Source organism: Pelophylax lessonae, assembly GCF_965119305.1.
Source record: "Pelophylax lessonae genome assembly, chromosome: 1".
Lineage (NCBI taxonomy): Eukaryota > Metazoa > Chordata > Amphibia > Anura > Ranidae > Pelophylax > Pelophylax lessonae.
In genome coordinates, this window is record NC_138768.1 from 434,998,313 (window position 1) to 435,014,338 (window position 16,026).

At 46.2% G+C, this 16,026-nt stretch overlaps 1 protein-coding gene across 1 annotated transcript in view; it reads left to right on the top strand.

The window, feature by feature from the left end:
- The window catches only part of LOC309546734 (uncharacterized protein), a gene marked incomplete at both ends in the record, with an annotated part of 31,594 nt that extends 15,913 nt beyond the window's left edge, over positions 1-15,681 (top strand). Inside the window, one exon of the mRNA XM_082246434.1 lies at positions 15,086-15,681. Within this exon, the coding sequence (XP_082102560.1) occupies positions 15,086-15,681 (596 nt within the window). The remainder of the gene's footprint in view (positions 1-15,085) is intronic.
- Between the last annotated feature and the right edge of the window lie 345 nt (positions 15,682-16,026).

The window sequence follows — 16,026 nt, forward strand, 5'->3', positions numbered from 1 at the left end:
TTAAACCCCTGTATGGTCTTTTCCACCGTGCTGCAGCTTAGTTTCAGAGTCTTGGCAATCTTTTTATAGCCTAGGCCATTTTTATGTAGAGCAACAATTCTTTTTTCATATCCTCAGAGAGTTCTTTGCCATGAGGTGCCATGTTGAACTTCCAGTGACAAGTATGAGAGAGTGAGAGCGATAACACCAACTTTAACACACCTACTCCCCATCCACACCTGAGACCTTGTAACACTAATGAGTCACATGACATCGGGGAGGGATAATGGCTAATTGGGCCCAATTTTAACATTTTGACTTAGGGGTGTACTCACTTTTGTTGCCAGAAGTTTAGAAATGAATGGGTGTGTTGAGTTATTTTGAGAGGACAGCCAATTTACACTGTTATACAAGCTGTACACTCATTACTTTACATTGTAGCAAATTGTAATTTCTTCAGTGTTGTCACATGAAAAGATATAATAAAATATTTACTAAAATGTGAGGATGTACTCACTTTTGTGAGATACTGTATTTGCTTATATATTTTTATTAGCTGTGTGAGTTTGAATATGCTTTTGCAAATTGATTAGCACTTTTATTTTTTTCTCATCTTTCATTATATTCAGAATAGCGCACTACCTTCACATTAATAATTCGTTCACATTGAAACTTCACTAGAAAGTGACGTTCACATTGAGACTGCATTAGAATTTGACATTCACATTGAGACCCTCCCCAAAAAGTGAAGTTTACATTGAGATTCAACCAGAATGTGATGTTCACATTGGGACTTCACCAAAAAGTGATGTTCACTCTGAGACCCCCACCATAATGTGACATTCAAATTGAGACTCCACTGGAATGTGACATTCACAATAAAAGTTCGCAAAAAAGTGATGTTCACATTGAGACTCCAGCAGAATGTGACATTCTCATTGAGTCTTCACTGAATATGACATTCAAATTGAGAGGTTGTCAAAAACTGGCATTCAAATGGGGACGCCACTGAAATGTGACGTTCACATTGAGACTCCCTGGAATGTGACATTCACATTGAGACCGCACCTTAATGTGACATTCACATTGAGACTGCACCGGAATGTGACATTCACATTGAGACTCCACCAAAAAGTGATATTCCTATTGAAATTGCACCAGAATGTCACGTTCACTTTGAAACTTCACCAAAATGTAACATTTACATTGAGGCTCCACCAGAACACTACGTTCACTTTAAGACTGCACCAAAATGTGAGCATCGGTCCCCCAGCACAGGAAAGACCGCCCCAATGACTTTGGATTGCTTCAGATTCCATCACATTTTTGGAAAGGGGGGTTTCGGAAAGGTAAGTGATTGGATCTTTTCTCTGATTTAAAAGCTTCAGATTCAGAAAAGTCCCTGATTGCCTGAGAGATGGCCTTTATGCAGAGCAAATAAAAAAGAATTTTGTCATTCAGTTGCCAAGTATGGCAGTCGGGCAAGGCAGGGAGCCTTTCTAGGGACAGATGGATGGGGGAGTGGTCTGACCATAGTCTAAGACCTATTGAGGAAGCTTGATGATATTCCAGTAGGGATAGTAAAACAAAGATATAGTCAAGCCTGCTTTAAAAGCCATGCTAAAAGGGCCATGAGAAGAGGAATAAAAACTGTAGTCTCTTTGGTAGGGTGAAGTATCCACCACTCGTCCACTAGGACTGCTTAAAGGAGAAAAACAGCCTCATTTGACTCATTTGGCTGTACTTCTCCTCTCGATAACAGGAGTGCAGATCATTTTGCACTCCTGTGACCTGTTTTCAGTAGACAGCGGGGTGAAACCCGCTGTCAACTGACGTCACAGAGACGGTCAAGATCACGACCATATGGTTGGGAGCTGTCCACATGCCTGGACCGGGACCCAGCTCAGCCTGACAGTCACCAGCTCTCTGCTCAGGGAGTACTGGGAACTGAGCATTCGGCGGTGTTTGATTGCTCGGTTCACAGCCATAGAGCTGGTAGGGGACAGATGCAGCATCCACCTAGGTGAGTATGATTTAAAAAAATTCCCATACTTCTCTTTTAAATGGTCACAAATAGTGGTATAATATGAACACTATGACTAGTCATATTATCTAATATAGTGTACACACTGAATTTTGCCCCTTCAAAGTGGGGGGGGGGGGACTGGTCACAGAAGGTTTTTTTTACCTTAAAGTAAAAGTCACTTAACATTCATTTCTTAGCCGTTGTTGGCTGTGTCTTGTGCAGAGCTTCCACTGCTGGAGACTGCTTAGTATATATCCTCTTGAACACTCTTCTTAAAGCCCATAGTCTTTTTTAGTGTTTTCTTTAAATTTAGACTGTAAACTTTTTAGTTGCTAAGTAAAATAACCACTTGCGGACAGCCCTAAAGCAGATGCTCTGAGGATGCACATTGGCTGGAAAATGTGTTGGGTGAAGCTGTCCACATGGCATAACACCGTCACGCAGATTATCATGGTGGCGCCGTTTTTTGATGTGAGTGCATGAGCTGCAATTTTATCACAAAACTAGCTGGTTCTTAATACTGTAAGTGTACTGTTTTTAGCTGCCGCATTTAGTTAAATAAAAGTACTACCCTATGATACCTTATTTCTGTTGTATGGTGGTATAATTTGGTGGAATGAGCGGCACAGTGTCCCCTGAGGAACTTTGAGGTAAAGATTTCTACCAGACAAAAAAGTGACCTTTCTTCAAGCTTTCATTCATCCATCCCTGCAATGTGTGTTATCTGAATACTGTATGGCACCACATTTTGTTTAGTGAGTGCGCATTGCATGTGGGGAAGGCAATCCAGATCACGGGTGTAGTTTTATTTCTTTTATCACTGGTGTCTATTTTCACTATTTACACAGTGACCATCTGCTGACATCCGCAATCCCATTGACATGCATTATAAGCATTTATCATCCGCTAACGGATGGGATGATAAACAGACATACGGACTGGATGACACAAGTGTCATCCGTTTCCATAAAAAAGAAAAAAAGTGCCGGAGCGGATCAAAAAACGGTCCGCTCTGTGTGAAAGGACCCTAAGAGAATTTTGTTTTCATGTTATCATTTGTTATTGTTTGATGCAACATCACGTGGCTCAAAGGGGGTAACACCACTAGAGAGCGGTTGTTGATGACTACACCTTTACTCAACTGTATAATGTGTGCTTGCTGTTCTCTTGATTGAGAAAACACGTGTTTTTGGTGTGTTGCCACTTTTCCTGGTCTTTAAATGAAGAAGTTATAATATTCAACAATTGTGAACACATTTGTGGACTGTTTTTGAATTATTGGACTTTCATATCCCAAAGTTTATAATTTTTTTATTCATTTATAATTTCTTTCAAGCACTGCAACTTTTTGGTACTGTTCTAATGGAGGATATGGGAATGGGAAAGATTTCTGCAAAGATGGTGCCTCAAATCTTGACAGAATATCAGAAAGAACATAATTTTTAAATTTTAATCTTTTGAAGAATTCAGAGGTGTTTTGATACTTGTTTTTACAGTACATTCTGGGAATTAAATTGTCACACCTTGTAAATACTATTATTATATAGAGCTTGTATTACTTCCATACTAGTGTGCATCATCAGTATACACTTATGGTTAACATTGTATGCTAGTTGCAGTCATTATTACTGGTTAAATAGGAGCTCCAGTCTCCCCCCCCCAAAAAAAATTTAAAGTCAGCCGCAAAAATACTGTCGCTGCTGACTTTTAATATAAGGACACTTACCTGCCTAGGAATCTAGTGCTTTCCTCATCTGAGATGATTCAACAATGGACTTCATGTTCAGGCACCAGCATCCTAACTAATGGAAACCGGCAGTGAAGCCTTGCAGTTTGACAGCTGGTTTCCCATGGCGCATGCGCAAGCCGTGCTGCTCTTTGTGAATGGTCCCACAGTCTTCTGTGACCTGTGATGTGTCTCAGAAGGCTGTGGGGGAAAGAGGGGGGCTGAACTTTCGTTCAGGTCTCTTCAGTGATCCAACCAGAACGTAGTAATTAAACATGCTAGATAAATGAAGTTGAAACATAATCATACACATAAATTCCAAGCTGCTTGCTGTGGGGGCATTAAAATGGAGGGAGGGGCCAGGAGTACCAAAGAGGGACCAGAGAATATCAGGATCCGGGCGACTCTGTGTAGAACCAACTGCACAGTGGAGGTAAATATAACATGTTTGTTATTTTAAAAAAAAAAAAAAACGAGACTTTACAATCACCTTAACCACTTAAAGACTAATCCTTTTTCTGACACTTGTTGCTTACAAGTTAAATCAGTATTTTTTGATAGAAAATTACTTAGAACCCCCAAACCTCATACATACATTTTTTAGCAGAGACCCTAGATAATAAAATGATGGTCTTTGCAATATTTTAGGTCATACTGTATTTGGGAAGTGGTCTTTCAAACGCAATTTTTGGGGAAAAAATACACTTCAATAAATAAAAAAAACTGAACAGTAAAGTTAACCAATTTTTTTGTATAATGTTACACCAAGAATCGTGATCTTAATTTTAAGCAAAAAAGTCACGATTCTCATTTTATCCAGAATCGTGCAGCTCTAAGTTGGATTATGTGTAAAAACAGAGTCGTGCTAGTAATAGTAATTAAACATGCTAGGTAATTGAAAAAGTCCAAAGAACTATCAAATAAATGCGAGTTACCAATGGGTGATATAACAGAAAAACCAAGTTGAGCTTGAAGACACTCGTGATTTCCAATCAAGGTAACCTGCAGTCTACATATATCCCTGTGTGCAGCTGGCCACAAGAGACACCGCCACCCTGAATTAAAAAAGTGCGGTACTTATACCCAAAGGTGTAATGGCTCGGAAGTCCTATCATTGACTCTCCCACAGAGTGTAGTACTTCAACTTCTTTGGACTTTGTTGCCCAAAGATGCTTCTTGCTACATATTATGTCAGGGAGGAGATTAAATAAAAGAAAAATGTAAATATGTCATATTTTGTTTTATATAGAAATATTAAGCAGTAAATAAATAGATAGCCTGTTGACTTTCTTTAGATAAAGTCTACCTCACGCTATACCAAGGTAATCTTATCTGTGTGTGTGTCCATAGAACACTAGTCAGTATTTTCTATGTTTAGACCCATTTAAAAATAAGATTTACAGATACATTATAATCCTATTTGTAAAAGAATATTAACAATTAAATATATATATGAATAACATACATAGATATGTAGGAAAACGTTATATATTATAGTTGTTTCATTCTTGCTAAATTCTAGCTTTAACTGATATTGATGACTCATGATCTCATGTTTAGTGAGTAAACTTTTGTAAGTGGTAAATTTGCCATAAAACTTTTCTGACGTCTGATGTCTAGTCTAGAAGGTCTGGGATTATAGGCTCTTTGTCAATATAAGGTTCAAAGTGTATTTGTTATATTGCTATATACTGAATCTAAGAGCAACACAATACTGCCATCTTTGGTGACTGATGCTAAGTGAAGTCTTTGGTTTAGACAGTCATTTCCAATATATATAGATATATATATTAATAATATATTATGGTGTTACCAGATTCATTCCTTACCTAGATGCATGATGGAGATATTAAATGGAAATGTAATAGATAAGAGTATGGATAGATTATTATGTTGTTTTTATGATATTCTTAAATGGAGAAATCATATAGTTTTAAATATCCAATATTTGTCAACCATGACATGTCACCCAATGACCTCACCGGTTAATGGATAAGTTAGCCCAATCAATGGGGATAAAGTTACTCCTTCTGGGTTCGACCTATGGTAATTTTACAGCCCTTTTGTTCAATACAATATAAAAAGGAGAACCCAGATGTGAGAGACACATTACACATTACTGACAACACTCATTACACTTACAACATACACGCTACTCACATCCATACATATACTCATCTATACATACTCCATTTTGCTTCATCATGTCTTTGAAACTTTGAAGGACGCCAAACGAAACTCCTCCCTAACTGGCTACCATTTTGGGAAGGCAGCCATCTTAAGGACTCTGGTAACAACCATTTTAAGCTAGCAGCCATTTTAAATGTGGTAAATATACCTTGTTGTTTATTTGTTCATTATTCAGTATTGTTTATGTACTTCCTTAAATGTTTTACATTTCATGCAAGAGGGTAACGAGATTACAGCCCCAGTCGTATAAACCATGTCGATTTTTCTTTAAAAATTGATTTTTGTTTTTATACGTTTTTATAAATATCAGATTTAGCGCATATTGGCGTATTAGTCTCACATTTTGCATGGCCTATTCTCGCTCCATCTGCAGTGGAGTGACTGTCGGCTGCGCAATTTGCAGACAATTGTGGTCTGATTATATAGTACACTTATTTATGGTTCATGCTACTACATCTGGGGAAAAACGTAATCTTGTTTTATTTTAACTTTCATTATTGAGTTAAATATCACATTGCATTTATCGTTTTAAGTTTGTATTTTATGTAAAGTTATCACTTTGTGTCATCTCAAGTCTGATCATTTATTGTGAATACATGTCTTGTGAATAAATATTCTTATATATTCCCTACTGTAGACTGTTTTCACTAAGATTGGTATATGCTTTTAAAAAGAAATGAATCGATTAAAAAGAATTTGCTACATATTGATTTGTGGAAATAAGTTGAGATTCTCCTACCTTACAGATCTTTGCTTATTTACATAAATGGAGACACTGTTATATTCAGAGCAGTATAAACATTCTGACAATTAGGTTATTTACTTGGTTTGTCTTCTCAATTTGACTTGTATTCTGACACTTACGGTTTTGCGACTCTTTCTTATCTGACTTTTGACGTCTTGTCTTTTCTTGTTAGATATGTCAACAAAGGTCCAGTCAGATCTGATAAGACCATAATTTGTTCTAGTGTGATAGAGCACGGTCCTATATGTAAGTATCATTTACCACTGGTGATTTCCTGAAGAATGTCTAACTCATGAGAATTTATGTAAAAATCTGATTCGTGCCTTGCAAATTTAAACCAGAACCTTTAAAGATTTATAGGTAGCTCTATTGGGGAAGTAAAACTAGAAAGAAGTATTTCACTAAATAAAGCTGCCTCCCAGGTATGGTTTTTGTAGCATAGTTGCATTGATCCAGCCTGGTCCAATGTAAGTATACATACAGTCTGCTATACCTGTGGGATCGCTGTGGAAGTGGAGAATCACTGCAGCAGTCAGCGCTACTACAGTGATCACCGCAGTTTTCCAGGTCCTGTGCCTACATAAAGAATGCAGGTGATTGCTTGCGCAACATGGCCATCATTTACAGAACAACTTATATTTTTTCACTGAATACAAGGTGTTCTTTGATTGGACAAGGTGGAGATCATGATGTCACTGCCCTGCGTCTCTGCCTTGTCCAATCAAAAAACACCTTACATTAATTGGAAAATATGCAAAGCGTTCTGTTAATGGCAACTTTGTCAAGTGAGCGACCCCTAGCTGTATCAATGTAGCTATGCAAAAAAAAAAAAAAATCATACCTAGTGTTAAGCTTTGACTGCAGGCAACAGAAAAAGCTGCAGTGATTAGGGATGATCGAACGGTTCAGGTCGACCATTGGTTCGACCCGAACATTGACCGAAATTCGACCGAATTCCAAACTTTTTGCGGAAAAAGTTCGGAATTCGGCAACCAGAACCGACCAAAATGCAATGGGACAGGAACTGGGCTTTAAAAGCCCTTGATTGGACCAGAACCATCAGTAAAAGCCAATTGAGGGGACAGGAGGATGCTAGGAATGTGATTGGAGTGACTAGGGGGTCCAGAGGCCAATCAGTAGTGAATACGCCCCCCAGTATATAACATAGCCCCGCCAAATCTCTAGCACTGTAATACAGGGGCTGTGGAAGAGAGTGGAAGCAGTTCTGTTACTCCGGCTTCAAAAGTGTCATTTAGCAATTATTAGTGTGAGGAAAGGGATATCTAGTGTAGTTAGGGTACTATTTTCCACTATAGTTAGATTTAATAATCTAGTTTCTGTAGGGAAATTGTTAAGTGTCAGGGTGACTGTAGTGTAGTGTAGGGTGAACTGACTCTGACTGCTATGGCAGGGTGACCAAACTCTTCCATGTCAGGGTGACCGCCATAGAAAAAAGATCATTTGTCTTAGAATTGCAGTAGAGCAGGGATATGGCTCCGCTCATTTCACACCTGGCCTTTTTTGTGGGATGGGTGAGGTGAGATGGCGCTGCCTAGTTATATACAAGTGGTGTGAGAAGAAGTTAATCTAATGGTCACAACCTAAAGTGCTAGTGTGCTAGTTTGAATAATGGCGTGCAGTCCACAGTATAGGGCATGAGTGTATATAAAAATATAACAAATTGAAGGAGCACCCTACCCAAAATTGTGCTCAAAGTGATATATGCAATAAATATTTAAATAAATTGATAAATGAAAACTGTATGTCAGTGAAAGGGTAGTGATGGTGTTTCACAAATTTAAAAAAGTTTTTAAAATTTAAAAAATCCACCAAACGTTTGAGGAAGAGAGGCTCCGCTACCCAGGTGAATGTGATACCTCCCCCCCCCCCCCCAAGAGTCCTATACATCAAAGTTGGTGGATAAGAGGAGGATTTTATACCAAGGCTCATTACCCCTGTAGGGGTACATACTTCTGGTGAGTGCGGGAGATATTGGAGGGGTGCACTGGTTTGTCTGACCTACCACCCCTTCTTCTCACACCACTTATATATAACTAGGCAGCGCCATCTCATCTCACCCATCCCACATTTATTGATATAGTCCTTGGACTATATTTTGAGGTCGGGCGCAGCCCTTTTTCTCTGTCCATAAGCGCGGAATCTCTTCCACCCACCTGGCCCTTTTTGTTGCAGGCATTTATTGGGGCATTTTTTAGGCGTCTTTGGAGGCAGGCATAACATCTGAACTTCTGTATAGTGGTATATATACACACACACATATATATGTATATATACACATACACACATATAGGTGTGAAAGTAGCAGAACCCTATGCCTGCGCTAATGAAATTATTTGCAGGAATAGGGCTCCGCTACTTTCACACCTGTATGTGTGTATGTGTATATATACATATATGTGTGTGTGTATATATACACCTATACAGAAGTTCAGATGTTATGCCTGCCTCCAAAGACGCCCAAAAAATGCCCAAAAAAACACCTGCAACAACACACCTGGGCGTTTTTGTTGCAGGCGTTTTTTTGGGCATTTTTTGGGCGTCTTTGGAGGCAGGCATAACATCTGAACTTCTGTATAGGGGTATATATACACACACACATATATGTATATATACACATACACACATATAGGTGTGAAAGTAGCAGAACCCTATGACTGCGCTAATGAAATTATTTGCAGGCATAGGGCTCCGCTACTTTCACACCTATATGTGTGCATGTGTATATATACATATATGTGTGTGTGTATATATACCCCTATACAGAAGTTCAGATGTCATGCCTGCCTCCAAAGATGCCAAAAAAATGCCCAAAAAAACGCCTGCAACAAAAACACCCAGGTGTGTTGCTGCAGGCGTTTTTTTGGGCATTTTTTTGGCATCTTTGGAGGCAGGCATGACATCTGAACTTCTGCCTCCAAAGACGTCCACAAAAAAGCCCAATAAACGCCTGCAACAAAAACGGCCAGGTGTGAAAATAATGGAGCCATATCCCTGCTCTACTGCAATTCTAAGACAAACAATCTTTTTCTTTCTGGTTCTGGACATGCTACAGAGCTGAAACTTCACAGGTAGTCCCCCCCCCTCCAGACACTAAATCCAAAGAAATCTCATTTTTTTTTCAATAATTTTTTCAATAATTGTCTCTCTATCAAAAATGACAATTTTTAAGAACTTTTTTTGTGTGATTAATAGTCCCTGGGGCTTGACCCAGAACCCTAGGCACTTTTTAGGGGCATTTATTGGGTTTTAGGGCTTCAAAATGGTGTTTTTTGATTACCGAAGTTTGGGTCCCATTGATTTCAATGGGGTTCTGGAATCCGGACCCAAACTTTTCGGGTGTTCTGGTCGAACCGAACTTTTCAAAAGTTCGATCATCCCGATCCATAAAACAAAAAATTAATGGCCAGGCTAAACAAAATAATACTTTTAGCTTAATAACAGCAAAAAGACTAATAACAGTACATTGGCTAATGCTTTTGGCAACAGCATTGTAGACCATGTCAAGATGTCAGAATTTCAGAATTTTTCATACTATAATGTTAAACTTCATAGTCGGAGAACAATGTTTCTGAGATAAATAGATTTGGGCATCACTTGTCTCTCCCAAATCTGTATATAGATTAGATCTTGCATATCTTATATTTAGTATAACCAAGACCAAAGCAAGGCCCGAAGCGAGAAAAAAAAAAAAAAAAAAATAGCGCAGGGCAGACATGACCATGTGAAGAGGGGAGACAGGGCAGGTGTGAGTTAAATTAAATTGTTTTGAGTTGGGGGGTATTCAGGGATTGGTGTATCAGGTTTGGGAGGGGTTGAGGTACAGTTAGGAGGGGTGGCCCCTCAGATTGGAGGTCAGTGGAAGTTCAACGGACGAAGGAAGAAGAAGCTTGGTCACCCACCTTTTTCCCTGCAGAGTATCTCGCCTCAGCTTCCCTGGTCTGTGATGGCGGATTTGGACGTTTTGCTGGAGCAAATTAAGGCCGCTGCCGCGGTGAAGGGGACTGAGTGGCTCCGGTCCCAGGTCTCCACGTTGATGGGGGTTCAGGACTCTGCACAGGATTCGGAGGGGCTTGCGGTCCCGCGGGCTCGGCGGTCACGGCCGCCGGAGCGTTTTTCACCGGACCCTTCCCCTCGAGCTCAGCGTCATCCTAGGAGCCCCGACAGGGACCCTTCAGGGCCGCCGGCTAAGCGTACTCCTGCTGCGGCCGTGCGCGCCTCTGGGAGGAATCCTCTGCATGGACGGAGCTCTGGGGGTAGTGGGGGGAGGCGGCCTTCGGTCTCTCCCCGTCCCTCTCGCCGGGGTGCTACTGGACTGGCGGGCTCCCCTACTGGCGATGCTCCGGTCGGAGGGGTGCCTCGGCGTGGGAGCGGCTTCATGGCGGCCGGTGGCAGCAGTGATCGGCGGGACTCGGAGTCGGCCTTGGCTGGGCGCAGAGAGATGACGCGGCGGGGCAAGTCACGTGGCCGGGTCATCGGAAGTTCGGCTGGTTCACAGAGGTCTCCGTCGGGCGGAGCTGGAGTACGGGGGCGTGGACGCCTGTCGCTCGGCTCTGCAGATGGCGGGAGTGCGACACCTGGTGGACGGATGTCGGCGGTGCCCGGGGACGATCGTTCGGGAGGCGAGGTGTCCGGATCGGATGTGGAAGAGGATGTCGGTGGTCGGTCGGCGACGAGGGAGGCTGGATCGGCGGCTGGGGGCGCCCCCCCTGGGCAGACAGGTGAGGTCACAATTCCTTCTCTGGCTTTGTCTGATTTGCGGGGCTTGTTTGATGTGGGGGGTGGGAGTGCTGGAGCTCGGGGGGTGGGGGTGTCCCGGCCAGTGGGGGCGGGGACCCCGGAAGGGGGTGATGATGGGGGTTTGAGGGGCTTCCTCCTGGGTCTACGGGACCTCTTGGGGCGTTTGCCCCCGGGGGACGGGGGCCGCTTGTCTCCAGCGGCGGCTTGGGTGCCTCCGGCGGGGGGCTCGGACACGGAGCCGGGGGGGGCCCCGGGGCTGGCGGGGCCGTCTTCCACGGGGCTAGTTGCGGGGGGGGCTGGGGCCCCTCCCCAGGTTGTTGGTGCGCCGGCAGTGGTGGCGGTGACGGCCGGGGCGGCGGGGGACAAGACCGGGACGGCGAAGGAGGGGAAGGCGGACGCTGTTCGCCTGGACGATTCAGCGAAAGGTGAGGTATATGTTTGTTTTGAGGGCCCATTGGGGGCACATTTGAAGCAGGAAGTCCGGGAGAAGATCTGGAAGGGTGAGTACGTGGAAATCTTCACGCTGTTGCCCCTCGAGAAGTTTCACCTGGACAGGGTTAAACCGGAGGAGCGCAAGAAGGAGGACGAGGAGGCGCGACGCTATCGGCTTATCCCTCGGACCTTCGCCAATTGGCTGCAGGCCTTTGCCATTCTGGCGGGCGTCATAGGGGAAAAGGCGCCGGAAAACTGCTCGGCCCTGTTCTGCTACATGGACGCTGTAGGGGAAGCCTATCGGGTTTACGGGGGGTCGGCCTGGCTGCGGTACGACGAACAGTTCCGGCAGCGGAAGGCGGTTAGGCCCTCCTTGCGGTGGGACCACAAGGACATCAGCCTGTGGATGCGGCTCATGTCGTCTGCGAAGGCTCCGAATCAGTTTTTTTCCAGGGGGGGCCGGTGGTTCTGCGACCCCGGGACAGCCGGCCGCAAAGAGGAGGGGTTTCTGCTGGCAATTTAATGAGGGTTCCTGTAAGTTCGGTGGCACATGTCGCTTCAAACATGAATGCTCCGGTTGCGGAGGTTCCCATTCCTTGGCTCGGTGTTTTAAGTCCGGAAAAGGGCGGTCCGGAGAGCCTTCGCACAAAGGGGACGACGCCGGTGAGGGTGGAAAGGCTGCGGCCTTTTCTAGATAGGTACCCCGATAGGGCGGCTGCCCGACTTCTGGGGGAGGGTTTTGCGGTGGGTTTTCGTATCCCTTGCTCTTTGGCCTCGGTGCCGCCGGTGGCGAGGAATTTGCGTTCGGCATTGCGCCACCCTTTGGTGGTGTCGGATAAGTTGCACAAGGAAGTGGCTCTCGGTCGCATGGCGGGCCCGTTCTCGGAGGTGCCGGTGCGTGACTTGGGGGTTTCGCCGTTGGGGGTGGTTCCCAAGAAAGAACCCAACAAATTTCGCCTCATTCACCACCTCTCCTTCCCAAAGGGTGGGTCTGTGAATGACGCCATCGACCCGGATGCCTGTACGGTGTCTTACATTTCCTTTGACGCCGCGGTGGCCTGGGTGCGACATTATGGGCGGGGGGCCTTGATGGCCAAATCGGACATTGAGGCGGCGTTCAGGTTGCTCCCGGTTCACCCGGACAGTTTTCGATTGCTGGGCTGCCGGTGGCAAGGGGCGTATTATGTGGATCGCTGCCTTCCTATGGGCTGCTCCATATCGTGCGCGCTGTTTGAGACCTTCAGTTCCTTTGTGGAGTGGGTGGTTCGGGAGGTTTCCGGTGTGAATTCGGTGATCCACTATTTGGACGACTTTCTGTGTGTGGGCCCGCCCTCTTCCAACGGGTGCGCGATCCTGCTTGCCACGTTGCAGCATGTGGCCGGGAGCTTCGGCATTCCGTTGGCCCCCGACAAGACGGAAGGCCCGACCACGGTGCTCAGCTTCCTGGGCATTGTCGTGGATTCGGAGGCCATGGAGTGTCGCCTACCGGAGGATAAATTGGGGGCTTTGAGAGCTGAAATTGAAGGGGTGCTGGGTTTGCGCAAGATTCAGTTGCGCAGCTTGCAGTCGTTGCTGGGTAAATTGAATTTTGCCTGCCGCATTATGCCCATGGGCCGGGTTTTCTGCCGACGGCTGTCGGCGGCGACTTCGGGGGTGAAGTTGCCCACTCACTTCGTCAGGCTCAACAGGGAACACAGGGATGACTTGCGTCTGTGGCACGGTTTTTTGGCCACATACAATGGTAGATCCTTGTGGATGGCCGGGCCGATCAGCAACTTTGATTTGGAACTGTTTACCGATGCTGCTGGTTCGGCGGGGTACGGGGCTTTTCACCGGGGGGCGTGGAGCGCCGCCCCTTGGCCGGGGGCATGGCAGGTAGCGGGGCTGGTCAGCAACTTGGTGTTGCTGGAACTGTTCCCGGTGGTGGTGGCCCTGGAGATTTGGGGGGCGGAGTTCAGGAACCTGAAGGTTCGCCTCCATTGCGACAATCTCGGGGTGGTTCAGGTGATCAACCGCGCGTCGGCTTCGTCTCAGCCGGTGGTGCGCCTCCTCAGGTATTTGGTGTTGCGGTGTCCACGGTTGAATGTTTTCCTGTACGCTGTGCACATTCCGGGGGTTAAGAATGATATTGCTGACGCGCTGTCTCGTTTTCAGTGGGACAGGTTCCGGGAGTTGGCACCGGCAGCGGAGCAACGCGGAGTCCCGTGTCCGGAGTGGCTATGGGGGATTGCCTTGGGGTCCTCGCTGGATGGATCAGGAAGTCGGTGAGCGAGTCCACGTGGTCGGCTTATTGCAAGGTATGGTGGGAGTGGCTGGAGGTGTTGCGGGTGGCATCGGTGGATCCTCTGGGTCCGGAGGTCAGGTGGGTGTTACTTTCTTTTGTCTCTGATCATTTTGAGAGGGGCGCGTCGGCTTCCGCTGTGGCTCGCAAGTTGTCCGGCTTGGCCTTTCTGTTTAAATTTCTGGGTTGTCAGGATTACACGAAGGACTTCGTGGTGAGACAAGCGTTACGGGGCTATTCCAGGGCTTATCGGAGGAGGGACACTAGGCGCCCGGTGTCCTTCGCTCTTTTGCAGGACGTCTGCCGGCAATTGGGGGAGCACTGCGCCTCGAGTTACGAGGTGGTGTTGTTTAAGGCGGCCTTTTCTCTCGCTTTTTTCGGGGCTTTCCGGATTGGGGAATTGGTCAGCTCCTCCCGGACGGTGCAGGGGGGCCTATTGGGTCAGGATGTCTCTGTCGGTCGGGAGGGGGTTACTATCCTCCTTCGACGGTCCAAAACGGACCAGAGTGGCAAGGGGGTCCGTGTCCGGTTGTTCGCGGTGCCGTCTTCACCGCTGTGCCCGGTAGGGGCGGTTCGGGATTACTGGGCAATCCGCCCTTCGCGGCCCGGTTCATTTTTAATGCATGCGGACGGGTCGTCGTTATCTCGTTTTCAATTTGTATCGGTGTTCAGAAGGTGTGTGGGCTCTTTGGGTTTGGATGCCAGTAGGTTTGCATCTCATTCCTTTCGGATCGGGGCGGCCACTGAGGCTGCACGCTGGGGATTGAACGACGATGCGGTCAAACGCATTGGGCGCTGGGAGTCTAGGAGGTTCTTGTTGTACGTTCGTCCACAGCTGTTGGTGTAGGGTATGTACGGGGGGTGGTTTTGTCGTTGGGGGGGTGTGGGCCCGGCTGGTTGTCTGATTGTTGGTTGGTTTTCTTTTCCTTTTGTCCCCTTTTCTTGTAGGTTTGGAACCCTGCCTTGTTTGGATCGTGGGACACTCGTATGTTTTCTGGGGGGCCCGGAGAGCGGAGGTGCGTCCTAATGGTAGACAACTTGGTTTTTCTCGGCACGAGGCTTGTGTCAGGTGGCTGGGGGTGCCGGGGCTTACTTGGGGCAGGGTCCTTCCCGAAGTGCATCGTTTCGCCCGGTTGGACAGGCAGCCAGATGTTTTGGTGCTGCATGCCGGGGGCAACGATTTGGGGGCCAGGTCCGCGCGGGCCTTGATCAGGGACATAAAGTTGGATTTCCTTCGGCTGCGCACGGCTTTTCCGGCGCTGCTTGTAGTTTGGTCGGATATGGTGGCCCGCACGTCCTGGCGCATGGCCAGGTCGGTCGCGCGCCTTAATAAGGCTCGGATTAAGTTGAACAAGGAAGTGGGGCGCTTTGTGTGTCGGAATGGGGGGTTGGTGGTTCGCCACCTGGAGTTGGAAGTGGACACATGGCGGTATCTGCGGGATGATGGAGTCCACCTCAATGCGGTGGGTATAGATTTATGGGCCCTGGGATTACAGGATGGGATCCAGCGAGCCTTGAGGGTTTGGAGGGGCACGCAAGGGTAAGGTGTCACCCTTGGGTGCTGGTGGCGTTTTGTTGGTCTTTGCTGGCGGGGGAGGTGAACAGTTTAGGATAAGGGTATGGTTGGGACTCATCGTTGGTATGGGTCCCTATGGTGCATTCCATTTAATGTCAGTTTAAATGGAATTCAAAATGGTGGCACTGCGGGGAGTGGTTTGTCTCCGAGCCGGTGACGCGGCTGGAGGCCTATCAGGGCACAGGTCCCGCAGTGCAGGATTTGGAATTATTTGGAGGAGCCTCAAAGACCAACAGGCCTAATGACTGATTGTTTTATGTTTGTAAGGAATGTTTTTTCTCCTTATGTTAATTTTAAGGTAAAAGGGTTAATA